This window comes from Rana temporaria, chromosome 8 (genome assembly GCF_905171775.1).
Source record: "Rana temporaria chromosome 8, aRanTem1.1, whole genome shotgun sequence".
NCBI classification, from domain to species: Eukaryota; Metazoa; Chordata; class Amphibia; order Anura; family Ranidae; genus Rana; species Rana temporaria.
Window position 1 is genome coordinate 7,831,534 of NC_053496.1, and position 26,927 is coordinate 7,858,460.

Genomic DNA, 26,927 nt, shown 5'->3' on the forward strand with positions numbered 1-26,927 from the left:
CGAAAATTCTTTGATACAGAACCGTGTATGGCCAGTGACTTGTCGGTATTGTTCCCCTATCCAGATGGTTCCTGTAAGGACTGCGCAGGCGCAATCGTTGCCGACGGAAATCTCCGAACCTCGGCCGGCATCCAGGCTCATTCCTTAACATCCCCGTGGATTGGAGGATGTTAAAAAAAGAGCCAGGAGGCGGAGCGAGCCGTCCGAGCGAAGCGAGGACGTGGGGCCGACTGGCCACTTTCCTCAAATTACACGTCGCCCTGGATGCCGGCCGAAGTTCGGAGATTTCCGTCGGCAAGGATTGCGCCTGAGCAGTCCTTACAGGAACCATCCTGATAGCCGGAACCATATTGGCAGATCATCGGCATTAATTGAACAAGATTAAATTGGAAGCCGATTGGCTCCCATCCAGATTCTGCGCTCAGCTGAAAAAAACAGGCTCTTAACTTCTCCGTACTTCCATATGTAGTGTGTATTTATCTATACAGTGGAACCTCGTATTGCTAGTAACGCGGTTAACAAGCGTTTTCGCAATACGAACAATTTTTTTTTTTTAATCCTGATTCGGTTTGCGAGTGTTGTCTCACAAAACGAGCAGGACTCAAGCCTCTGCGGTGTGCAGTACCGCATTTGGCCAGAAGTGCAGGGGCGCTGGAGCCGATCAGAGCCGTTAGGAAATATTCCGGGGGTTTCCGAGGGCAGCCCAACGATCTCCAACTATTTACGAGTCTCCCTGGCGCCCCCCCCCCCCACCTCTGGCCACATGCGGTATTGCATGCCATAGAAGTCGATGTGAAACAAATTATTTTCATTTCCATTGACTTCTATGGGGAAACTCGCTTTGATATGCGAGGGGTTTGGATTACAAGCATTCTCCTGGAACGGATTATACTCATAATCCAAGGTTCCACTGTATATAGTTTCCTTATTATGGGCAAAAAAAAGAAAAAATTATTTGTACATTTTTAGAAAATATAAAATTTGAGTATTTATAATCTTCTATCCAGCCATCAGCAGATGGCGCTTTAGGCTGCTTTCGATGTTTTCCTTAGTCACCTTACCAATACCATCTGTTGTTAAGAAATTGTGCTTTACATATTTTAATATCTCAGCCTGAAAGTTCCACAAACACCACTGACTTGTCCCTTTGCCAGATGGCTTCCTTTGAGGTGTAGAACAGACACAATGAGCCCTCAAGGCAGGCAGCTACTGCTATGTTGTCTGTTTAGATTACCCATTGTTTATTTGTACATACGCTATATTGTCAAAAATATTGGGATGCCCAATATGTGAGGTCAGGCACTGATGTTGGACGAGAGAGACTGTCTCTCTCAGTCTCCGCTCTAATTCATCCCTAAGGTGTTCCATCAGGTTGAGGTCAGGACTCTGTGCAGGCCAATAATTAGGTAGATTCAGGTACGGACGCGCAACTTTGCGGCGGCGTAGCTTAAGGAATTTAAGCTACGCCGCCGTAAGTTAGCGAGGCAAGTACATGATTCACAATGTACTTGCCTGCTAAGTTACGTCGGCGTAGCCTGAAATCGGCGGGCGTAAGGGCGCCTAATTCAAATGTGTTGGAGGGGGGCGTGTTTTATGGTAATGAGGCTTGACCTCACGTTTTTGACGTTTTTTTTTTACTGCGCATGCGCATGCGCCGGGCGACTACATTTCCCAGTGTGCATTGCCGCTAAGTACACCGCACGGGCCTATTGATTTTGACATGGACGTAAACGACGTAAATCTCGATTCACGGACGACTTACGCAAACGACGTAAAAATTTCAAATTTTGACGCGGGAACGGCGGCCATACTTGACATTACTATTCCACTAGAGCCTAGCTCTAACTTTACGCGGCCTATCTCTTACGTAAACGGCGTATCTCCTCATTTACATATTCTATGCCGACCGCAATGGAAGCGCCACCTAGCGGCCATCCAAAATATTGCAATCCGTCGTATCTTAGATATGTTTAAGCGTATCTCTGTTTGAGCATACGCTTAAACATAGGTCGGCGTAGATTCTGAGTTAGGCCGGCTTATCTACTGATAAGCCGGCCTAACTCTTTCTGAATCTACCTACAAGTTTCTCCACCCCAAACTCGCTCATCCATGTCTTTATGGGCCTTGCTTTGTACACTGGTGCGCCGTCATGTTGGAACAGGAAGGGGCCGTCCCCAAACTGTTCCCACAAAGTTGGGAGCATGAAATTGTCCAAATGTCTTGGTATGCCGACGCCTTAAGAGTTCCCTTCACTGGAACTAAGGGGCCAAGCTTGTGGGGATCGTGGTGATCGGTGGTGCAGTGTATCAGTCTGACACACAGACGGAGGCTCTTGATCAGCCGTGTCCAATCACGATGTAAACAGGAAGAGCTGCTGATCGGCTTCGTAAGAAGCATTATCAAGGTCCTGGAGTGGCCTAGGCAGTCTCCAGATCTCAACCCCATAGAAAACCTTTGGAGGGAGTTGAACGTCTGTGTTTCCCAGCGCCAGCCCCAAAACATCACTGCTCTAGAGGAGATCTGGGCCAACATACCAGCAACAGTGTGCGACAACCTTGTGAAGAAAAACGTTTGACCTCCGTCATTGCCAACAAAGGATAGATAACAAAGTATTGAGATGAACTTTTGATATTCACCAAATAATTATTTTCCACCATAATTTGCAAATACACTGGGCTGGATTCAGGTACCTTTGCGCTTTATTTTGCGGAGGCGCAGGGCAACGTTTTTGCCCTGCGCCCCCGCAAATTTACTGCGCTACCCGCGATTCACGGAGCAGTAGCTCCGTAAATTGCGTGTGCGCTCTTTAAAATTGCCCGGCGTAAGCGCGCGCAATTTAAATGATCCCGTAGGGGCGGGAAAGCATTTAAATTAGGCGCGTTCCCTGCGGCGATCGTAGAGCGCATGCTCCGTCGGGAAGCTTTCCCGACGTGCATTGCGGCAAATGACGTCGCAAGGACGTCATTTGCTTCAAAGTGAACGTGAATGGCGTCCAGCGGCATTCACGAATCACTTACGCAAACTACGTAAAATTCAAATTTCGCGACGCGGGAACGACGGGTATACGTAACATTGGCTGCCCCTGCTAATAGCAGGAGCAGCCTTACGCGAAAGACGCCGTACGGAAACAACGTAAACTGCGTACGCAGGGCTTGCGCAACGTTGTGAAACGGCGTTAGTATGCAATTTGCATACTATACGCTGAGCACAACGGGAACGCCACCTAGTGGCCATTGCAAGAATGCAGCCTAAGATATGCGGGCATAAGAGCCTTATGCCGCGCATATCTTAGGCTGCAGTCGGCGTAACGAGGTTCCTGAATCAGGAGCATTCGTTACGCCGGGGCAAGTAAGCAATTGCGCTGTGTAACTATGGTTACACAGGCGCAATTGCTTCTTGAATCCAGCCCATTCTTTCCAAATCAGACAATGTGATTGGATTTGTTTCCACATTTAGGGCCAGATCCACGAAGCAGTTGCGCTGGCGTATCTATTAATACGCCGCGTAACTGCTAGTTTGCGCCGGCGTATCTTTGTTTTGTATCCACAAAACAAGATACGCCTGAAGCTGGGCTAAATCCGACTGACGTACGTCTTAGTACGCCGTCGGATCTAAGGTGCATATTTACGCTGGCCGCTAGGTGGCGTTTTCGTTGATTTCCGCGTTGAGTATGCAAATTAGCTAGATACGGCGATCCACGAACGTACGTCCGGCGCATTTTTTTTACGTTGTTTCCGTAAGGCTTTTTTCGGCGTATAGTTACCCCTGCTATATGAGGCGTATCCTATGTTAAGTATGGCCGTCGTTCCCGCGTCGAATTTTGAAAATTTTACATCGTTTGCGTAAGTCTTTCGCAAATAGGGCTTTGCGTAGAATGACGTTCACATCGTAAGCATTGGCTTGTTGCGGGTAAATTTCGAGCATGCGCACTGGGATACCCCCACGGACGGCGCATGCGCCGTTCAGAAAAAACGTCAACTGCGTCGGGTCAAGTAAAATTAACATAAAACACGCCCCCATCTCACCCATTTGAATTGCGCGCCCTTACGCCCGACACAGATACACTACGCCGCCGTAACTTACGGCGCAAATTCTTTGAGGAATACTGGAAATACCTCTAAGTTACGGCGCGTAGTGTATCCGAGATACACTACGCGGCCGGAAAGAAGCGCAGCGCTTCGTGATCTGGCCCTTAGTCTCTCATAGTTGGAGGTCTACCTATGATGACAATTACAAGGCCCCTCCCATCTTTATAAGTGGAGGACTTGCACAATTGGTGGGGACCAAGGCCAGATTCACAAATGAGATACAACGCGTTTCTCCTGATACTCCGTCGTAACTCTGTTTTTATCTATGCGGCTGATTCATATAACCAGTTACGCAGTAGATAGCAAGAAGATCCGACAGGTGTCATTGTTTTACACTGTCGATCTTAAGATACAATACCGCGGGGGGGGCCTGCCGCTGGGGGGAGTTCGCGGTCGTAAACCAGCATCGGATATGCAAATTAGGAGTTACGGCGATCCGACGGTTTTTCGCGTTCGCTACGTCGTCGCTTGAGGTAGCTTTCCCGTCGCAAAGTTAGTCGTTTTTTTTGGTGCCTTAACTTTACACAGCATCGTATTGCTGTGTAAAGTATGGCCGTCGTTCCCCGCGTCGAATTTAAAAAATAACGTCGTTTGCGTAAGCCGCCCGGGGAATACGAATTACGATAGGCGCGTCGCCGTTCAAAAAAAATGACGTCACTGTCGCGCAAAGCACGGCGGGAGTTTGGAAACGGGAGCATGCCGCGGTAGGTCCTGCGCGGCAGCGCGCCTAACTTAAATGCACCCCCATTTGAATTGGCCCGTATCTAGGATACGTTACGCCGCCGCGATTCTATGTGAATCTGGCCCTAAATACTTTTACCCCACTGTAGATGTTATTTTTGTTGTGATGCAATCAGTTGGAAGGGAGCGGGGATTGGGGGAACCTTAGAAATCAACTTTAATATGTTGTATGTATAAAAAACTGGCCACAAAGGTCTATAGATACAGGGGTAAGAGAATTACAAGATAAACGAGTAAATACATCATAACTGTTCAGGTTGTATCATCTTGATGAAATCAGATTTATTACGACTGTCTGAAACACATCAATCATTCCCACCATAGTTCTCATCCAGGTCTATGACGCACATCCAGAAAATCGATCACCTTCTCCATTCTACCCTTCTCTAAATGAACCGAGTACTTAACCACTTAAGGACCGCCTCCAGCACATCTACGTCGTCAGAATGGCACGGCTGGGCACAAGCATGTACAGGTATGTCCTCTTTAAGTGCCCAGCTGTGGGACCCGGTCCGAGGCTCCATGACCACGGCCGCGGACCCGATTGTCGCTGGGGTCCTGCGATCGGTCCCCGGAGCAGAAGCGCGGAGAGAGCTGAGTGTAAACACAGCTCCCCCGTTCTTCACTGCGGCGCTGTCATTGATCGTGTGATCCCTGATATAGGGAAGCACGATCAATGACGTCACACGTCCAGCCCCGCCCCCCTACAGTTAGAAACACATATGAGGTCACAGTTAACCCTTACAGCGCCCCCCCCCTAGTGGTTAACTCCCAAACTGCAATTGTCATTTTCACAGTAATCAGTGCATTTTTATAGCATTTTTTTGCTGTGAAAATGACAATTGTCACAAAAATGTGTCAAAATTGTCCGATGTGTCGGCCATAATGTCGCAGTCACGAATAAAAATCGCTGATCGGCCGCCATTAGTAGTAAAAAAAAAAATAATTAATAAAAATGCAAATAAAACTATCCCCTATTTTGTAAACGCTATAAATTTTGCGCAAACCAATCGATAAACGCTTATTGCGTTTTTTTTTTACTAAAAATAGGTAGAAGAATACGTATCGGCCTATAGCGTTTATAGCGCAAAAAATAAAAACCGCAGAGGTGATCAAATACCACCAAAAGAAAGCTCTATTTGTGGGGAAAAAAGGACGCCAATTTTGTTTGGGAGCCACGTCGCACGACCACGCAATTGTCTGTTAAAGCGACGCAGTGCCGAATCGCAAAACCTGGCCTGGGCATTAAGCTGCCTAAAGGTCCGAGGCTTAAGTGGTTAATAAAAATGCAATAAAACTATCCCCTATTTTGTAAACACTATTCATTTTGCGCAAACCAATCGATAAACGCTTATTGCAATTTTTTTTACCAAAAATAGGTAGAAGAATGCGTATCGGCCTAAACTGAGGAAAAAACGTTTATTTCATATATTTTTGGGGGATATTTATTATAGCAAAAAGTAAAAAATATCGTTTTTTTCAAAATTGTCGCTTTATTTTTGTTTATAGCGCAAAAAATTAAAACCGCAGAGGTGATCAAATACCACCAAAAGAAAGCTCTATTTGTGGGAAAAAAAGGACGCCAATTTTGTTTGTGAGCCACGTCGCACGACCGCGCAATTGTCAGTTTAAGCGACGCAGTGCCGAATTGCAAAAACTGGGCGGGTCCTTTACCTGCATTTTGGTCCGGGTCTTAAGTGGTTAAGAGTCGGCCTGGAGAAATGAATATTCATTTATGTAGTATGGTAAGGAGCGGTGCGCGAGATACAGATACAAAACCGTTTTTCTAGATGCCAGACACAAAAAATCTATTTCTAGATCATTTATAACAAATATGTTTTATTAATGGTTTCATCAGAAATCTCCAATATATTTTTGCCCAGCAGGGTATAGAATGGCTCCCGATCGAATCACCTAATAAAGGCTTTTCATCCATCATTGTGCCACTATTAAGTTTTTTTTTTTGTATGAAATTTATCCATAGTTAAAAAATGCTTTACAGGGTTTGAATTAACCACTTCAGCCCCGGACCATTTGGCTGCCCAAAGACCAGAGCACTTTTTGCGATTCGGCACTGCGTCGCTTTAACTGACAATTGCGCGGTCGTGCGACGTGGCACCCAAACAAAATTGACGTCCTTTTTTCCCCACAAATAGAGCTTTCTTTTGGTGGTATTTGATCACCTCTGCGGTTTTTATTTTCTGCGCAATAAACAAAAAAAAGCGCCAATTCTTAGAAGAAAAAAAAACGATGGCCCGGATTCACAAAGCACTTTCGCCGACGTATCTCAAGATACGCGGCGTAAGTCTATGTATGCGCTGTCGTATCTGTGCGCCGTGCCCACAATCCGAGATACGCCTAAAAATAGGCTTCCCACGACCGACATAACTTGCCTACGCCGTCGTATCGTGGGCGCATATTTACGCCGGGCGCATTTTCCGCTCCCATTGATTTTCTATGCACATGTGCAAATGAGGGAGATACGCCAATTCACGAACATAGTTGCGCCCGGCGCATAATATATGCGGTTTGCGCAAGTCATACGTCCGGCGTAAAGTTATTCCCCATATAGGAGGCGCAAGTCATGCAAAGGTATGGAGCAGGGAACACAGCCGTCGTATTTTACGTCTTTTACATAGTACGTGAATAGGACTAGGCGTAGGTTACGTTCACGTCGTAGGCAGTGATTCGACGTATCTTAGGCAGTTGTTTCGACGTGATTCTGAGCATGCGCACTGGGATGCGTCCACGGGACGGCGCATGCGCCGTACATTATTCGTAACTTTATGACGCTCAGTCCTTCATTTACATGGGGTCACGCCTCATTAGCATAGCTCACGCCCACTTCCACCTACACTGTCTTACGCTGAGGAAACCCAGCGTAGATTTGAGAGCGACTGGGGGCGAGTGCTTTGTGAATACTGTGCTTGCATCTGTGCGCTGCGCCGGCGTAGCGTAAAATAGATGCACTACGGCGGCATAAATATGCGCCGATGTATGTGAATCCGGGCCTATATATTTTACTGTTTGCTATAATAAATATCCAAAAAATATATAAAATAAAACACATATATAAGTTTAGGTCGATACATATTCTTCTACATATTTTTGGTAAAAAAAATAAAAAATAAATAAAAAAAAGCGTATATTGATTGGTTTGCATAAAAGCTATAGCTTATAGATTTATGGCTTTTTTTAATAATTTTTTTATTAGTAATGGCAGCGATCTGTGATTTTTATCGTGACTGCAACATTATGGCGGACACATCGGACACTTTTTTGGGACCATTCACATTTATACAGCGATCAGTGCTATAAAAATGCACGGATTACTGTGTAAAATGACACTGGCAGGGAAGGGGTTAACCACTAGGGGGTGATGAAAGGTTTAAGTGTGTCCTAGGAAGTGATTCTAACTGTGAGGGGGCTGGGCTACCAGTGACAACAGTGATCACCGCTCCCGATGACAGAGAGCAGTAGATCTCTGTCCCGTCTTCCTGTTCTTCTGTCTGTAACTCCACACAGTAATGTGAGTGTTTCTCCCTGGTGTGGAGTGTCGTGCTCGCCCCCTCCCTTGGACTACAGGAGAGTTGATGCATTGATACATGTCCCCTGGGGCAGGACCCGGGTCCCCAAACACTTTTTATGAAAATAACTTGCATATCAACCTTTAAAATTAGCACTTTTGATTTCTCCTATAGACTTTTAAAGGGTGTTCCGCGGCTTTTGAATTTGCCGCGAACACCCCAAATTGTTCGCTATTCGGCGAACACCCAAAGTTCGAGTCGAACATACGTTCGATTTGAACTTTGGGCTCATCCCGATTCATGACCAGGCCATTTTTTTTGCAATACGGCACTGCATTACTTTGGCATGAAACGCTGTACTCAAATAAAATTGATGCAAATTTTTTCCCACAAGTAGAGCGTTCTTTTGATGGTATTTGATCACCGGTGCCGTTTTGTTTTTTTTTCACTAAAAACACAAAAAACAAAACAATTTTGAAAAAAAATAACTTTTTTACTTTCAGCTATAAAGCATATCCAATAAATTTAAAAAAAAATCGAATTTCTTTAAATTTTTTACTGATCTAGGAGAGAGAAGAAGAGGCTCCACTAATCTCCACCCACGGGATCTACCTTGGTCCTGGCACTATGCAGGCATCAGGCAGGAAGTTAATTCATCAGAGCTTCAGGAACCCTGGGTCCTTTTGAGGAACCCTATGTGTAAGGGGGGCTTGCGAATAGCTAGAATTGGGCACCAAGAGCACAAGTCCCTTCCCCGCTTCCTCTCCTGCTAAAACATTCGACCATCCTGCTTAAAGCTTTAACCCTCATCCATCTTGTGCCCACTCTATGCCAGAGGCCTCCTCCCGACATGCCCAACCGTTAACCTTTATATCCCCAAAGGAAAGGATGTCTACACAAAGATAGAGTTGTTGCACGTTACTGATGGAACTTGGAAGAAAGCATAAACAGTCACAGGAACATACTATCTGGGGGTCACTTGGCAGTCTATTGTCAAAGAATTATGCAGTACTGTCAGCAAACCATCTCCCCTTAAACAGTATCTCTCCACCCAGGGTCATTAGTACTCACTGAGATGGGATCCCTACAGTCAGCTCCTCCATGAGTACACCTCTCCTGGGACCCTCCACTGGGCTAGCCTCACTCCAGGGAACTCTCAGCCTGGCCTAAAAGGCCATTTTGTAACCCGCCTTAGCCCCCCACCTCCACTTCTGGATACAGGTCTCTACCACTGGCTACATCTACCTGATGGTGGGGTCTCTGGGCCCCAGATGCCCCTATTGCACTAGGGCTCCTCACCACCTGGCTTATATATTGGCATTGACTCACCCATGACATCACCATAGGAGGGCTCTAACTAAAGGGGACCTAGCACCTGATGACACTGTCTTCTGTCACTCAACACTATTGGGAACAGAGCAACCCAGTAGCAGACTAATTAGCTGCACCTGCTTACATATGGTTCCATTGAACCCTGGTTAAGAAACACAGACCTAACCTAACACTGTACTTAACCACTAGAGTACCGGGCCATCGTCAAATGACGGCTCCACGGTGACTCTGAATATTCAACAGGACGTCATATGACGTCCTGTATTCCTGCGGCCACTGGGGAGCGCGTCGGCGGCGCGCGCGCGCCCGGCGTGTCCCCGAGATGCCGATGCGCGTGCCTGACGGTCGCGATGTCCGCCAGGTACCCGCGATCGGTAACGACAGAGCAGGGACGTGGAGCTCTGTGTGTAAACACAGAGCTCCACGTCCTGTCAGGGGAGAGAGGAGACCGATCTGTGTCCATTGTACATAGGGACATAGATCGGTCACCTCCCCCAGTCACCCCCCTTCCCCCACAGTTAGAACACAATACAGGTATACATATTAACCCCTCCCTCACCCCCTAGTGTTAACCCCTTGAATGCCAGTCACATTTATACAGTAATTAGTGCATATTTATCGCATTAATCGCTGTATAAATGTGAATGGCGCCAAAAACGTGTCAAAAGTGTCCGATGTGTTCGCCGCAATGTCACGGTGACAGTAAAAAAAATCGCAAATCGCCGCCAATACCAGTAAAAAAATTAATAAAATAAAAATGCCATAAATCTATCAGCTATTTTGTAAACGCTATAACTTTTGCGCAAACCAATCAATATATGATCATTGCGATTTTTTTTACCAAAAATATGTAGAAGAATACGTATCGGCCTAAACTGAGGGAAAAAAAAGTATTTTAAAAAAAAATTGTGATATTTATTAAATAAAAAAGTAAAAAAGTGTTTTTTTTTTTAAATTGTCACTCTTCTTTTGTTTATAGCGCAAAAAATAAAAACCGCAGAGGTGATCAAATACCACCAAAAGAAAGCTCTATTTGTGGGAACAAAATGATAAAAAAATTGTTTGGGTACAGTGTAGCACGACCACGCAATTGTCATTCAAAGTGCGACAGTGCTGAAAGCTGAAAATTGGCTTGGGCAGGAAGGGGCGTAAGTGCCCCCCGATATGGAAGTGGTTAAAAGGGAACGTTGTGGTCTCTCTTTGTTTTGTTAAAAAAACTTTTTTTACAGAAGAACAGAGTAAGGTTTTAGGCCTCTTAAATGAGGTTTGCTGGCCTTCAATATTACTAAACACGTACTGTACATATTTGTGAAATCCTGGCAACGTATTTATTTAGCATGATACAGCATTTCTATAGAAATATATAAGTGAATTGGAACCCGCAATCTATTATCAGGGAAAGCGAAGAACATACATTATCCAAAAAGTCAAAGCTAAATTATAGCCGACAGACTAGTTATTTGAAGAAGTGATAGAGCCAGGCCAAGATTGCCTGCAGGAGAGGTTTTCTGAAGCAAAGTGACTTTTCAATAAGACTTTGAAGTCCTATCAGCCATACAGTACATGGGGAAAGGTCAGTGTGATTCTGTGTGTGATTTATAATTTACCTTTTATGTGAATGTAGCGCCTGTGTACTTCTCAGTCCAGGTGCTATGTCAAATTTAGTTGGGGGATGAGAGAGTTATTTGCTCTCATCCATGTTGATCTGTTATATTGGGCTGCTGCCAGCCCTGGGCTGTTCTGTGGTATCATTATGTGTTCCAAAGATACTTTTCCATCTTTGGATAGCAGGTGGCGCCATAAGGGGGCCAGGCGGAGGCGCCTTTCCTCAGCAGCCAATCAGAGGAGTGTTTCCCTCGCGGGGGAGGGTATTTCTGAGGCAGACGCCAATTTTGTGGGATCTTCGCCCGTACCCGGTTCCAGGTGCGGCACCAACCTTTAGGGTGTGCGCACATCACGGGCCCCGGCGATATGGCCTACCAGGACGGGGCGCACGTGCTACGCGGAGTTCCTGACTCTGGGCCCTCATGGCCCCGGAGCACCTAATGCTGCAGAGGGACCCCAGTGACTAACTGGGTTCCCCACACATTCTATGAGGAAGATCCCAAGCGAGTTGTGCTGTTCGGTGGGGAGTCGGTCTGAGGTGAACCCGGAGGCAGGTGATCCAACAGGGCTTAGACGATCCATCGGGGATCTGGGTGGCCGGACACTGACAGGTTGTATGCCGCAAACTGTCGGTCGGTGACCCCAAAGATACAAAGTCTACCTGAGGGAGGTTCAGGCAAATTATTGACTCGGAGGATTCGCTCTAATATCCATGTTCCTGAGTACTGGGCCTGTGGCAGAGGTCTCATTACTAATCCTAAGTCTACTAGAGCCAAGTCGTGGCAGAGACTTGTTCCTTCCCAGAAGTTCTAAGTCATACTCTGGCTGCCAGGCCTGTGAGAGGGACCTGTCCGGGGGCATTATACCCACTTTGGCTGGAGTGGCGACGAAGTAAGAGTTGCTATTAGAAGCAGGACTGCTTCCGTTTATCCAGAGGCCTGAATCTGCAAGTTCTCCTTTCACCAACCTATTTCTATCTAGGCGAAGAGGAAGGAAGGAAGACTAACACACGATCATTTTTCGGCATTAAAAAAAACAAAGTTTTTAAAAACATCATTTAAAATTATGGTGTGTGGGCTACACATCGATTTTCGGGTTCTGAAAGACGACAAAAAAAAAATTTGAACATGCTGAATTTTTTAACGTCGTTTTAAAAAATGTTGTTTTTCAGGTTGTAAAAAATGTGTGGGCTAAAACGACGTTTTAAACCCACGCATGCTCAGAACAAGTTATGCAACGAGAGCGTTCATTCTGGTAAAACTACCGTTCGTAATGGAGTAAGCACATTCATCACGCTGTAACAGACAGAAAAGCGTGAATCGTCTTTTACTAACACGGAATCAGCCAAGGCAGCCCAAAGGCAAATAGAACTTCCCCTTTACAGTGCCATCGTACGTGTTGTACGTCACCGCGCTTTGCTAGATCATTTTTAAAAAACGATGGTGTGTGGGCAACGTCGTTTTTAATGATGAAGTTGGAAAAACTTTGTTTTTTGGACATGCTGAAAAATGAACGTGTGTACGCGGCATTAGAATGAAGGAAGATGAAAGAAGAAGGAAGAAGGAAGAAGGAAGAAGGAGAAGAAGAAGAAGAAGAAGAAGAAGAAAGGAGAAGGGATTATGAAATATAAAGAAGGGTGAAGAAAGTAGGAGAAAACAAAGAAAACTGAGAACCCTGTTGGCACCATGTAAATCCTGTATAATAATACTTCTCCACGAGTCTGCTGACAACATCCTGCCTGTGTGTCTGACATCTAGCCGGGGGGTGTCTGCGTGCACCCCCCGCTCGCCCCCGACTCCCGTGCGTGTGCCCGGCGGGCTCGATCGCCGCCGGGCACCCGCGATTGCTCGTTACAGAGCGGGGAACGGGAGCTGTGTGTGTAAACACACAATTCCCGGTCCTGTCAGGGGGGGAAATGCTGATCTTCTGTTCATACAATGTATGAACAGAGGATCAGTGTTTCCCCTAGTGAGGCCACCCCCCCCACAGTAAGAACACACCCAGGGACATACTTAAAGCGGGAGTTCACCCGGAATTGTTTTTTTAACATTAGATTGATGCTCGTTTTGTGGGAATCGGGTAGTTTTTTTTTAAAAACTAAGCAGTACTTACCGTTTTAGAGACTGATCTTCTCCGCCGCTTCCGGGTATGGGTCTTCGGGACTGGGCGTTCCTATTTGATTGACAGTCTTCCAACAGGCTTCCGACGGTCGCATCCATCGCGTCACGAGTAGCCGAAAGAAGCCGAACGTCGGTGCGGCTCTATACGGCGCCTGCGCACCGACGTTCGGCTACTTTCGGAAAATCGTGACGCGATAGATGCGACTGTCGGAAGACTGTCAATCAAGTAGGAACGCCCAGTGCCGCAGCCCATACCCGGAAGCGGCGGAGAAGATCGCTCTCTAAAACGGTAAGTACTGCTTCGTTTTTAAAAAAACACCCGATTCCCCATCACAAAACGAGCCTCAATCTAATGTTAAAAGTTTACATTTCCGGGTGAACCTCCACTTTAACCCCTTCCCCGCCCCCTAGTGTTAACCCCTTCACTGCCAGTGGCATTTTTACAGTAATCCAATGCATTTTTATAGCACTGATCGCTATAAAAATGCCAATGGTCCCAAAAATGTGTCAAAAGTGTCCGCCATAATGTCGCAGTACCGAAAAAAAAATCACTGATCGCCGCCATTACTAGTAAAAAATATATATTAATAAAAAATGCCATAAAAATACCCCCTATTTTGTAAACGCTATAACTTGTGCGTAAACTAATCAATAAACGCTTATTGCGATTTTTTTTTACGAAAAATATGTAGAAGAATACGTATCGTCCTAAACTGAGGAAAAAAAAAGTTTTTTTATATATTTTTGGGGGATATTTATTATAGCAAAAAGTAAAAAATATTCATTTTTTTCAAAATTGTCGCTCTATTTTTGTTTATATCGCAAAAAATAAAAACCGCAGAGGTGATCAAATACCACCAAAAGAAAGATCTATTTGTGGGAAAAAAAGGACGCCAATTTTGTTTGGGAGCCACGTCGCACGACCGCGCAATTGTCAGTTAAAGCGGCGCAGTTCCGAATCGCAAAAAGTGCTCTGGTCTTTGGGCAGCAATATGGTCCGGGGGTTAAGTGGTTAAAGGGGTTGTAAAGGTACAATTTTTGTTTGCCCTAAATAGCTTCCTTTACCTTAGTGCAGTCCTCCTTCACTTACCTCATCCTTTGATTTTGCTTTTAAATGTCCTTATTTCTTCTGAGAAATCCTCACTTCCTGTTCTTCTGTCTGTAACTCCACACAGTAATGCAAGGCTTTCTCCCTGGTGTGGAGTGTCGTGCTCGCCCCCCTCCTTTGAGAGGGGAGGGGACAAGCAGGAGAGTCAGGACGCCCACTAAACACACAGCTCCTTTCTCTATCTGCAACAAAGAGAGCGTCCTGACTCTCCTGCTCGTCCCCTCCCCCCTCAAGGGAGGGGGCGAGCACAAGACTCCACATGGGTATGGGAGCGTGTCCCTGAATGGACACGGTCTGCATTTGGGTACATTCACTCGCAGCTGCACGGCTGTCAAACCCGGGAGCTCAGTGACTGTGCCTGTGGAACCCACAGACTGAATGTACGCCGGTGTCCTGCGATCATGTCACGAAGCTGCAGAACAGGGAGATGCCTCTGTAAACAAGGCATTTCTCTGTTCTGCCTAGTGACAGGACAGTGATCTACTGCTCCCTGTGATCAGGAGCAGTGATCACTGTTGTGTCACTTGTAGTCCCCCCCCCCCCCCCACAGTTAGAATCACTCCCTAGGACACACTCAACCCCTTCATCGCCCCCTAGTGGTTAACACCTTCCCTGCCAGTGTCATTTACACAGTAGTCAGTGCATTTTTATAGCACCGATCATTGTATAAATGACCATGGTCGCAAAATAGCATCAAAAGTGTCCGCCATAATGTCACAGTCACGAGAAAAAATCGCTGATGCCGCCATTACTAATAAAAAAAAAAATGCCATAAATCTATCCCCTATTTTCTAGACACTATTAGCCAGATTTAGGTAGAGCGGCGCTTCTTTGTACCGGCGTAGCGCAGGTCATTTACGCTACGCCGCCGCAAGTTAGAGAGGCAAGTGCTGTATTGACAAAGCAGTGTGTATTTGATCCCCTATCAATCAGTAATATTTCTGGCTCCCAGGTGCCTTCTATACAGGTAACAAGCTGAGATTAAGAGTACTCTCTCAAAGAGAGTGCTCCTAATCTCAGCTTGTTACCTATATAAAAAAGACACCTGTCCACAGAAGCAATCAGATTCCAATCTCCCCACCATGGCCAAGATCAAAGAGCTGTCCAAGGATGTCGACCTACACAAGGCTGGAATGGGATACAAGACCATCACCAAGCAGCTTGGTGAGAAGGAGACAACAGTTTGTGCGATTATTCGCAAATGGGAGAAACACAAAATAACTGTGAGGCCCCGTACACACGACAGAGGAACTCGACGTGCTTGGCACGTCGAGTTCCTCGTCGAGTTTTGGGATGAAGCCGCCGAGGAGCTCGGCGGGCCGGCTTCTCCCATAGAAGAACGAGGACAACGAGAAAATAGAGAACATGTTCTCTATTTTCTCGTCGAGTTCCTCGGCGGCTCCATCGAGCCAAAACTGTACAGACGACAGAGATTCTCGGCAGAATCCGGGTTTTGACCGAGTTTCTCGGCGAATTCTGCCGAGAATCTCTGTCGTGTGTACGAGGCCTCACTCTTCCTCGGTCTGGGGCTTCATACAAGATCTCACCTCGTGGAGTTTCAATGATCATGAGAACGATGAGGAATCCGCCCAGAACTACACGGGAGAATCTTGTCAATGATCTCAGCTGGGACCATCATCACCAAGAAAACTATTGGTAACACTACGCCATGAAGGACTGAAATGCTGCAACCTCCGCAAGGTCCTCCTGCTCAAAAAATCACATGTACAGCCCCCGTCTGAAGCTTGCTAATGAACATCTGAATGATTCAGAGGAGAACTGGGTGAGTGCTGTGGTCAGATGAGACCAAAATCAAGCTCTTTGGCATCAACTCAACTCGCCGTGTTTGGAGGAGGCAGAATGCTGCCTATGACCCCAAGAACACCATCCCCCACCACCATACATAGAGCTTCTTCCCACTGACCACCAATGTAAGGGACATACTTCCCACTGACCGCCAATTTAGGGAGCATTCTTGCCACTGACAGCCAATGTAAGGAACATTCTTCTCACTGATCACCAATGTAAGGAACATTCTTCCCACTGACCGCCAATGTAAGGGACATTCTTCTCACTGATCACCAATGTAAGGGACATTCTTCCCACTGATCACCAATGTAAGGAACATTCTTCCCACTGATCACCAATGTAAGGAACATTCTTCCCACTGATCACCAATGTAAGGGACATTCTTCCCACTGATCACCAATGTAAGGGACATTCTTCTCACTGATCACCAATGTAAGGGACATTCTTCTCACTGATCACCAATGTAAGGGACATTCTTCCCACTGATCACCAATGTAAGGGACATTCTTCTCACTGATCACCAATGTAAGGAACATTCTTCCCACTGATCACCAATGTAAGGAACATTCTTCCCACTGATCGCCAATGTAAGGCCCCGTACACACGTCCGAGGAACTCGACGTGCCAAACACATCGAGTTCCTCGTCGAGTTCAGTGTTGAAGCCGCCGAGGATCTCGGCGGGCCGACTTTCCTCATTGAACAACGAGGAAATAGAGAACATGTTCTCTATTTGGCCCGACGAGTTCCTCGTCGGCTTCCTCGCTGAAAAATGTACACACGACCGAGTTTCTCGGCAGAATCCAGCTCCGATCGAGTTTCTGGCTGAATTCTGCCGAGAAACTCGGTCGTGTGTACGGGGCCTAAGGAACATTCTTCTCACTGATCACCAATGTAAGGAACATTCTTCCCACTGATCGCCAATGTAAGGGACATTCTTCCCACTGATCACCAATGTAAGGGACATTCTTCTCACTGATCACCAATGTAAGGAACATTCTTCACACTGATCACCAATGTAAGGGACATTCTTCCCACTGATCACCAATGTAAGGGACATTCTTCTCACTGATCACCAATGTAAGGGACATTCTTCTCACTGATCACCAATGTAAGGGACATTCTTCCCACTGATCACCAATGTAAGGGACATTCTTCCCACTGATCACCAATGTAAGGAACATTCTTCCCACTGATCACCAATGTAAGGAACATTCTTCCCACTGATCACCAATGTAAGGTACATTCTTCTCACTGATCACCAATGTAAGGGACATTCTTCCCACTGATCACCAATGTAAGGGACATTCTTCCCACTGATCACCAATGTAAGGAACATTCTTCTCACTGATCACCAATGTAAGGAGCATTCTTCTCACTGATCACCAATGTAAGGAACATTCTTCCCACTGATCACCAATGTAAGGAACATTCTTCCCACTGATCACCAATGTAAGGAACATTCTTCTCACTGATCACCAATGTAAGGGACATTCTTCCCACTGATCACCAATGTAAGGAACATTCTTCTCACTGATCACCAATGTAAGGGACATTCTTCTCACTGATCACCAATGTAAGGGACATTCTTCTCACTGATCACCAATGTAAGGAGCATTCTTCCCACTGACCGCCAATGTTTCCCCCAATAAATTGGTTTTACCAGGGGTTCCTCAAACCTGAACATTGAAGGGGTTCCTTTGGGCTATAAAAGGTTGGTAAAGGCTGGTTTAGAAGCTAATTGCAGAATACAGGATGGTAAGGATTGACTGTAAAGCTGACTGTAGACTCCACAGCTGGAGACATCAATGATCTATAAAGATTAGTTCATTTTTTAGTCTGGAAAGAAAAACTAAAGCTAATGGAGTTTGCCGGTGGCTTCATTTCATGGCAGACCTATCTCTGTTACGATCTGATTATTTTAAAGTATATTCTGCATTACCTTTCTCCCGAAACACCAGCACAGCAGTAAATGTACCTGCTTTATATATCGCTCCTGACTGTCAGGCACAGTGACAAGGAACTACGAGCTCCTGGAATTGACTTGAGCAGCAAAATAAAGCAGATTACTGTCTACAAGGCTGTCATTACCGTTACATCAGTGTAATATAATAGTCATTTGTCTTCTAGAGCCTCACATAACATTTTATTACATGGAACCGTCCCACACGCCGCACACATTTCATCTCCAGTAATGTCAGATGAAAGTGGGAGAAGCCCAAAATAAAATGTAAATTAATGTAAATGAACGCCCGTCTACCTAAAAATAAAAAAAAGTTATTTTATCTGTGGAATTTCTTATGGAATTTAATGGATTTCTTTAGTGGCTTTTCCTGTGCAACTGTTAAAATTCTGGTAAAGTGGCATTTCTCTTACATTCATTGAAGGGCACAGCCTGGCAAGAATCTTGACCCTAGGGAATTCCAGTCATTCTCATGGCCCTGGACTGGTCTGGTTGACCCTGGTACGCTAAAATGGTGCACCTGGTCATGGGTGCTCCTGTCCCAAGGGCCGACTTGCCACCCTATTTAACCTTTGCTGGCTATTGAAAGCCAGGTTCTGAAGGACAGGGATTCCTTGAAGGACATAGCTTGACAAGAATCTTGACCGTGGGTAATTCTGGTTATTCTTGTGGCTCCAGATTGGCCTTGTTGACCCTGGTACACTGACACATGGCGCCTGTGTCACCTACCTGGTGGAGATCGAGCTGTAGAGAGGGCTTCTCTTGCATCTTCTGTCCCATGCCCCTGGTAGAGATGACAGGGAGTGAGGGACACAGAGTGGCATGAGGGCCGATGTAGCAGAGGACACTGGCTGGGCCTTGGCAGGAACCTGATGGCTTAAGATCACCAGACAGGCACCGAGAACAGGAACTCTGTGTCGATGGATCAACAGGCAGAGGTGTAAGGCAGGACCGTAAGCCAGGGGGTCATCAACAGCCGGGCAGAGCAGGTACCGAGACATGAGGAAGAGACCAAGATACAATACAGACCGAGTTCGGTACACAGTCAGGCAGCGAGGTACAGGAGCATCGGGCAGGAGCAGAGTCAAACCAAGGTCACAGGTAGGCAGGCTGAGGTCCAAGGGACAGGTGAAGTGAACTGAGTCCAGACACAGGAAACTGGAACAGATCAGGTAAACCGTAACAAGCTGAAAGACCACTCAGCAATGTGTAAGTGTCAGTGCTCAGTTTAAATAGGCTTGACTGGCACAGTACATACACGTGCACGCCTGCCTGCGCACGCTCCCACGTGCGCCAATGCAAGTCATTCCTTGTGCACACACTGGTGTGCCTGCGTGCCAATGCGTGTCTGTTAACCAGACTTCTCTTACAGCATGGCTGCCGGCACCCCTTGGCGTCTTCATATACAGGTGGATCTCTGTTCCAAAAGCCGATTTTCCACCCTGTTTTACATTTGCTGGCTTTGAAGGCCTGACTATTGAAAGCCAGGTTCTGAAGGACAGGGATTCATTGAAGGACACAGATTGACAAGAATCTTGACCGTAAGGAAATTCTGGTTATTCCTGTGGCTCCGAATTGGCCTTTTTGGCCCCGGTACACCAACATGTGGTGTCTGGCTTCCGGCATCCATTAGCGTCTTCATATACAGATGGATCTTTTGTTCTAAGAGCCGATTTTCCACCCTATTTAACCTTTTCTGGCTTTGAAGGCCTGGCTATTGAAAGCTATTGAAAGCCAGGTTCTGTAGGACAGGGATTCATTGAAGGACACAGCTTGACAAGAATCTTGACCGTAAGGAAATTCTGGGTTATTCCTATGGCTCTGCATTGGCCTTATTGGCCCTGGTTCCATGGCAATGGTGTGCCTGGCTGCCGGCACCCCTTGGCATCTTCATATGCAGGTGGATCTTCTGTTCCAAGAACCGATTTTCCACTCTGTTTTATCTTTGCTGGCTTTGGTGGCCTGGCTATTGAAAGCCAGGTTCTGAAGAATAGGGATTTATTGAAGGACACAGCTTGGCAAAAAATCTTGAATTCTGGTTATTCTTGGTTGAGAAACCTCCAGGTAAAGGTCTGTAGACTTAGAGGCCTATTAACCACTTGACCTCTGGAACATTTACCCACCTTCATGACCAGGCCATTTAATGTTACACGGCACAGCATATTTTAACTGACAATTGCTGTTCATAAATGAAATGTATGTAATATTTTTCCCCCCACACAAATAGAGCTTTCTTTTGGTGGTATTTGATCACCACTGAGTTTTTTAGTTTTTGCGCTATAAACAAAAAAAGACCTAAATGTCTTAATAATTTTAAGCCAATAGGCCAATATGTATTCCAGGATTTGACGAAACCCGGGCGCCAGGTCGCAATTGCGACTAGAATTATCGACCTGGGACGGCACAGCTGGGGTATGCTGGGGTATCCTGTGTCTATGTGTGCCCCCACCTCCCCTGCCGCACGATCGCATTGGGCCGTGCCGGCCGGTACTTGAGGCCGCGGGCTTTGCGGCCTTCTGCAGGCCTATGGTTCCTTCTTTGATCTGGGGCCATCTTGTGGTGGCCGTTGGTATGAGAAGAAAACCAGCAATGCTAATAGAGCTTCCCCTGTCTGTTTTCACTGCCATCTCCTTCCCTCGAATTAGAACCCCCAAACATTATATATATATTTTTTATTCTAACACCCTAGAGAATAAAATGGTGGTCATTGGTATACTTCCTGTCACACCGTATTTGCGCAGCGCTCTTACAAGCAAATTTTTTTGGTGAAAAGATACACTTTTTTTTTTTATTAATAATGGCAATATTTTTTACTTTTTGCTATAATAAATATCCCCCCCAAAAAAATGTATTATATATATATATATATATATATATATATATATATATATATATATACATACACACACACACATATATACACACACATATACATATATACACACACACACACATACATATTAGGGTTGTCCCGATACCACTTTTTTGAGACCGAGTACAAGTACCGATACTTTTTTTCAAGTACTCGCGGATACCGAATACCGATACTTTTTTTAAATGTCATGTGACAGTATTTTTTTTTTTTCACTATTTTTTTTTTTTTTTTATTTTTTTTTTTACATTTTATTTTTATTTATTTTTTAATATTTATTGCAATTTTTTTTTTTTTTAATCAGCCCTGTTGGGGGGATTTGGTGAGATTTCAGGGGTCTTAACAGACCTCTGGCATCTCCCCTTTAAGACAGAGAAAGGGACTAGGGAAACAGATTCCCCAGTCCCTTTCTCAGCAGCTTCAGCTGAAATGAATGGAGGGAAGCTCCTCCATTCATAAACTGAAGCATCGTAAACACAGGAGGTTACGATGCTCAGTTATATGAATGGACAGAGTCGGTGACCACCGACTCTGTTCATTCAGAAATGGTAGGAGCCGGGCTTAGCGGCTCCTACCTCCGCTCTCCCCCCTGACAGATTGAGGGGGGAGAGCGGCACTGCAAAAAAAAACTGCACGGACTGACGGAGAGATGCACGGACGGACGGACGGACGGGGGGGGAAGGAGGAAATAACTGCACGGACAGACGGGGGGGGGGAAGGAGGAAAGAACTGCACGGACGGACGGACGGACGGACGGACGGACGGGGGGGAAGGAGGAAAGAACTGCACGGACGGACGGACGGACGGGGGGGAAGGAGGAAAGAACTGCACGGACGGACGGGGGGGGGGAAGGAGGAAAGAACTGCACGGACGGACAGGGGGGGGGGGGAGGAGGAAAGAACTGCACGGACGGGGGGAAGGAGGAAAGAACTGCACGGACGGGAGGGGGGGGGGCGGGGAGAGAACGACACGGACGGGGGAAGGAGAGAGAGCGGCACGGACGGACGGGGGGAGGAGAGAGAACGGCACTAACGGACAGGGGGAGGTGAGAGAGCAGCACGGACAGGGGAAGTCAACAGCACGGGGGGAGAGAAGATTTGCAACTCCCCTGCCTGCCCGCCCAAGTATCGGGTGAAGCATCGGGAGCATTTCCCCGAGTACAAGTACTCGGGAAATGCTCGGTATCGGTCCCGATACCGATACTAGTATCGGTATCGGGACATCCCTAATACATATATAAACATTTTTCCTCAGTTTAGGCCGATATGTATTCTTCTACATATTTTTGGTAAAAAATAAAATAAAAATCACAATAAGCGTTTATTGATTGGTTTGCGCAGAAGTTATAGTGTCTAGAAAATAGGGGATAGATTTATGGCATTTTTTTTATTAGTAATGGCGGCATCAGCGATTTTTATCGTGACTGCGACATTATGGCAGACACATCGGACACTTTTGATGCTATTTTGTGACCATGGTCATTTATACAGCGATCAGTGCTATAAAAATGCATTGACTACTGTGTAAATGACACTGGCAGGGAAGGTGTTAACCACTAGGGGGCGAGGAAGGGGTTAAGTGTGTCCTAGGGAATGATTCTAACTGTGTGGGGGCGGGGCTACCAGTGACAGGACAGCGATCGCTGCTCCCGATGACGGGGAGCATTAGATCACTGTCCTGTCACTAGGCACAACAAAGAAATGCTTTGTTTGCATAGGCATTTCCACGTTCTGCAGCTCCGTGACACGATCGCGGGACACCGACGGATAGAGAGTCCGCGGGACCCACCGCCACACTCACGGAGCATGCGCCCACGATTTAAAGAGGACGTACAGGTACGTCCCTTTGCGCAGCCGTGCCATTCTGCTGACATATATCATGGTGCAGCGGTCAGCAAGCAGTTAAAAACCGTCGGTTGCGGCCAAGTGCATCCTGAAGTTTCGGTACCAACATTTTTATGTCAGTGCATCGCTACTTTAAGTATTTACTTCCTTTTTTTTGCAGGTCGGACTTTTATTGATGGTTTCAGTGTAGGGGACAGAGTGCCTTTAAGTGACAGACATACCTTCTCCATATTAGTTTGTAATGCTGGCTGCACGCTCTAATCCATAAGACGACGACATTGCATTTTGGTTGGATGACCTGACTTTTCTTCATGCTTTGATCCTGTTTGGAAACTAATCCAGGATTAGAGTTGATTAGTTTCCAGCCTTGTTTACTGCAGGCCTGATTTAAAATTTAGAAACAAAATATCACTTTCCCCATCTCAGGCTTCTCTTGGTCATGAAGGATAAGCACCAATCAATATCGGCTTTTACTATAAATGACTCCGCTTTCCTCCGCCAACCCATAAACTGCATTTTAAAAGGGAAATCTATTATATGCTTTGATATTCTGTAACAATCTTACGGTATGTGTTCCAGTAAATGTACCACCCTCCTAGTTAGGTCGCTAGGATGTAGGCAAATGTCGTTATTTTTGGCTTTTCTGTAATCAATCAGCGGAGCAGTTGTTGGTTGCTTTAGGCTGCTCTGGATCTCACAGACTGCAGGTTTGATTGCTTTCCCCTGTCTTCCAGAGGCTTCTGGAACATTGAGGGTTGAGCAAGGAAAATCTCAGCCTGAATGTTTATTGCGCTCCAGACAATCTTTGGGGTGGTGTACCCAGAAGGTGGCTGAGTGGCCAATAAGTAGTCTAAGCAGGGCTTTTTTTCCCTCAGAGAATAGGTGCAGGAACTAAATACGCGGTTTACGTAAGGCGTACGACCGGCGTAACTTTACCCCTCATAAAGCAGGGGTAAGTCATGTTAAGGTATAGACGTCGGAAACATCGGAACAGCGTCATATTTTACGCTGTTTGCGTAAGTCGTATTTGAATGGGGATGGGCGTAGGTTACGTTCACGTCGACTGAGCAGGCATAACTTAGGGAGAAAATTCGACGTGATACTGAGCATGCGCCGTTCGTTAGGCGCGTCATTTACGTGGGGTCACGATTCATTTCCATACAACACGCCCCCTACCAGCCTACTTTGAATTAGGCGGGCCTACGCCGGCCAATTTACGCTACGCCGCCGCAACTTACGGTGCAAGTGCTTTGTGAATACTGCACTTGCCTGTCTAAGTTGCGGCGGCGTAGCGTAAATAGGATACGCTACACCCGCACAAAGATGCGCCCAGGTACGTGAATCTGGCCCTATATTTATTTGTACTTTCAATCAAATGAATTTTAAACCAGTAGCAGGGGAATAGGTCATTCCGATTGTAGGTTTAGACCAGTGACGGGCTGCTGCTGTCCTCGCAGCACAGATTCCCAGATTGCTGCCTTGGACATGGCCATCCCCGGGAAGCTTAGCAAAAAGTGTTACTGTCCCAACAAATTTGGGACAGTTGGCAAGTATGGTTTAAATGTAAGAAAACCACGGGGCCCCCGGGCAGTACCCAGGGGGGATTATGCATTAAAGCGGAGGTTCACCCTAAAAACATGTATTTAACATTCCATTCAGCATAATTCCAACATTTACACTATGCCGTATATTTTTTTTTTTGCTCTACATACCGTCTTATTGTCATTTTCCACCCGGCTTCCGGGTTTTCACTCCCGCGGGAGTGGGTGTTCCTATGCAGAGGCAAGATTATTGACTCCTTGTGAAAAACTTCCCCCCGGCGCATAAGGCGTGTCACCAGTTTTCCGAAAGTAGCCGAACTGCTAGTCGGGTCTATACGGCGCCTCCTGTGTAGAGCCGGCTACTTTCGGAAAACTGGTGACGCTCCTTATGCGCCGGTGGAAAGTTTTTCACAAGACGTCAATCATCTAGCCTCTGCATAGGAACGCCTACTCCCGCGGGAGTGAGAACCCGGAAGCCGGGTGGAAAATAACAAAAAGACGGTATGTACAGCAAAAAAAAAAAAATGGCATAGTGTAAAAGTTGGAATTATGCTGAATGGAATGTTAAATACATGTTTTTAGGGTAAACCTCTGCTTTAAGACGGCCCTGGTAATGGAGGAAGCTCTTGTAGCCAGTTGGAGTCTGATGGGGGAAGGGCCATGTCAGCCCCTGGGCAGTGCCTAGGGGGGCTTATGCATTAAGACGGCCTTGATAATGGGAAGGGCCATGCCAGTACAGACGTTATTTCTGTGTGAAGTTAAATTCACGAATGTTTACAAATTTTCTTCTGTTTCTCATCAACAGGAAAAGACAATGACAGCGGGAGAAGCTCTCTGAGCCCACCACAAGTCCCAGACGAAACTGAGCAGTGCTCTCCAGACAACAACTTCTACCCCGTCATAATGGGACAGGAAAGTCACATTGTGTGCTGAGGACGTCCCACTCACGCGTCACACAGACTTGTTTTCTAATGAGTACAGCACAAGAAAGGGCTTAGTCTTTTTTGTTTTTAACCATAAGTATCACTTGGAAGTAGCAGATACACGTGCATGGATTCATTTCCAGGCTCTCAGCCAAGTTCTACCACCATGGAGACCTACCTGGGGGACAACTTCATGGATGTGGTTTATTTCTCGAACTCTGGCAAACGCCTGCTCACCGGAGAATTTTTTAATTCTATTTTTTGTCATTTACATCACTGAATCTTGTGAAGGTGACCCCCCCCCCCCCCCTTAAGGTTCTACCCATACTACAGATTGGTATCCTTTGATGGAAGCTCGTTCACGTTGAGAAGAAATGTTCTTATTGCCCATAGAAGGAAGAACACAAATGTTTAGACAGGTCCTCTTTTTTTTCCAACTTTTTAACCATCGGCTTGGAAGTCTACTGCGGAAAAGGTCAAAAGCAAATCGGATTTCACTTGCAGACGCTGCGGTGTGGCGACCCCACCGGCTGCGCAGGGATTCTCCGAGAGGCATATGGGATTGCTAGAAGTCTTTTTAAAAATAAAACATCAGATGCTCCATGGTTGCTTTCACTCTCCCCTTTGCCTAGAAGTTAGAATGAGATGTTATGTGGGGCAAGTCAGCCGTGATAATCGTATCCTCTGTGGATTTAGACAGGATCACCGGTTCACCAGAGCATGAATAAAACACAAAATGCAAGCATATAGGACATACATTCTGTATATATACTTCATATTCGTGTTGTTTTACATTACAGAACGTGGTCTTCAGGTGTTTGGCTGGGCGTCCTCAGCAGGGCTGTCTTAATGAGAGGGCACACGTGGGCACTGCCCAGGGGCCCCAGCTGCATGGGGGGTCCCTGCACTTTCTCCAAAGCTACTGGTCCTTGAGCCTACCCTGCCCTGAAATTAGGGGCCCCATGATGGCACTGTGAGTGATAGATACACAGGGGAGGCAGTCTGCCTCCTACCTACTTGATGTCTGTTTACCTGCACTGTCATCATTGTAGGGGCCCCAGAGCATTACTTTGCCCAGGGGCCCATTATGCCATTAAGACGGCCCTGGTCCTCAGAGCTGCAAAGGAGGCCAATGCTTGGCTCTAATGAGGGGAAGTGCAGACAATGCTGTGTGCATAGGAGCGCTGTATCGGATGTTAGATGTTTTCAATGTCTCCCATGTGATCTGTTAAAGTGGTTGTAATCCCCCTCCATATACCCAGCGATGTGACTGGCCTTAGGTGATGCAGAGCTGAAACAAATCCTCCTACATACATTGTATTCATTTATCTGCATCCCTCTCCTCTCTGCAGCCTCCTAAAGGACACAGATCAAAGGCTATTTCTCAGCTGCAGCAAGCAAGGGGCGGGGCTCTGATGTCACAAACTGCACAGCATAGAGAGGAGAGATGAGTGTA

The 26,927-nt window shown here is 46.3% G+C and overlaps 1 protein-coding gene across 1 annotated transcript in view; it reads left to right on the forward strand.

Moving 5' to 3' along the window:
• ZMAT4 (zinc finger matrin-type 4) overlaps positions 1-26,072 on the forward strand; it is a 436,402-nt gene extending 410,330 nt beyond the window's left edge. Inside the window, exon 7 of the mRNA XM_040361262.1 lies at positions 25,354-26,072. Coding sequence (XP_040217196.1) covers positions 25,354-25,481 — 128 coding nt within the window. The 3' untranslated portion in view covers positions 25,482-26,072. The remainder of the gene's footprint in view (positions 1-25,353) is intronic.
• Positions 26,073-26,927: the final 855 nt, after the last annotated feature.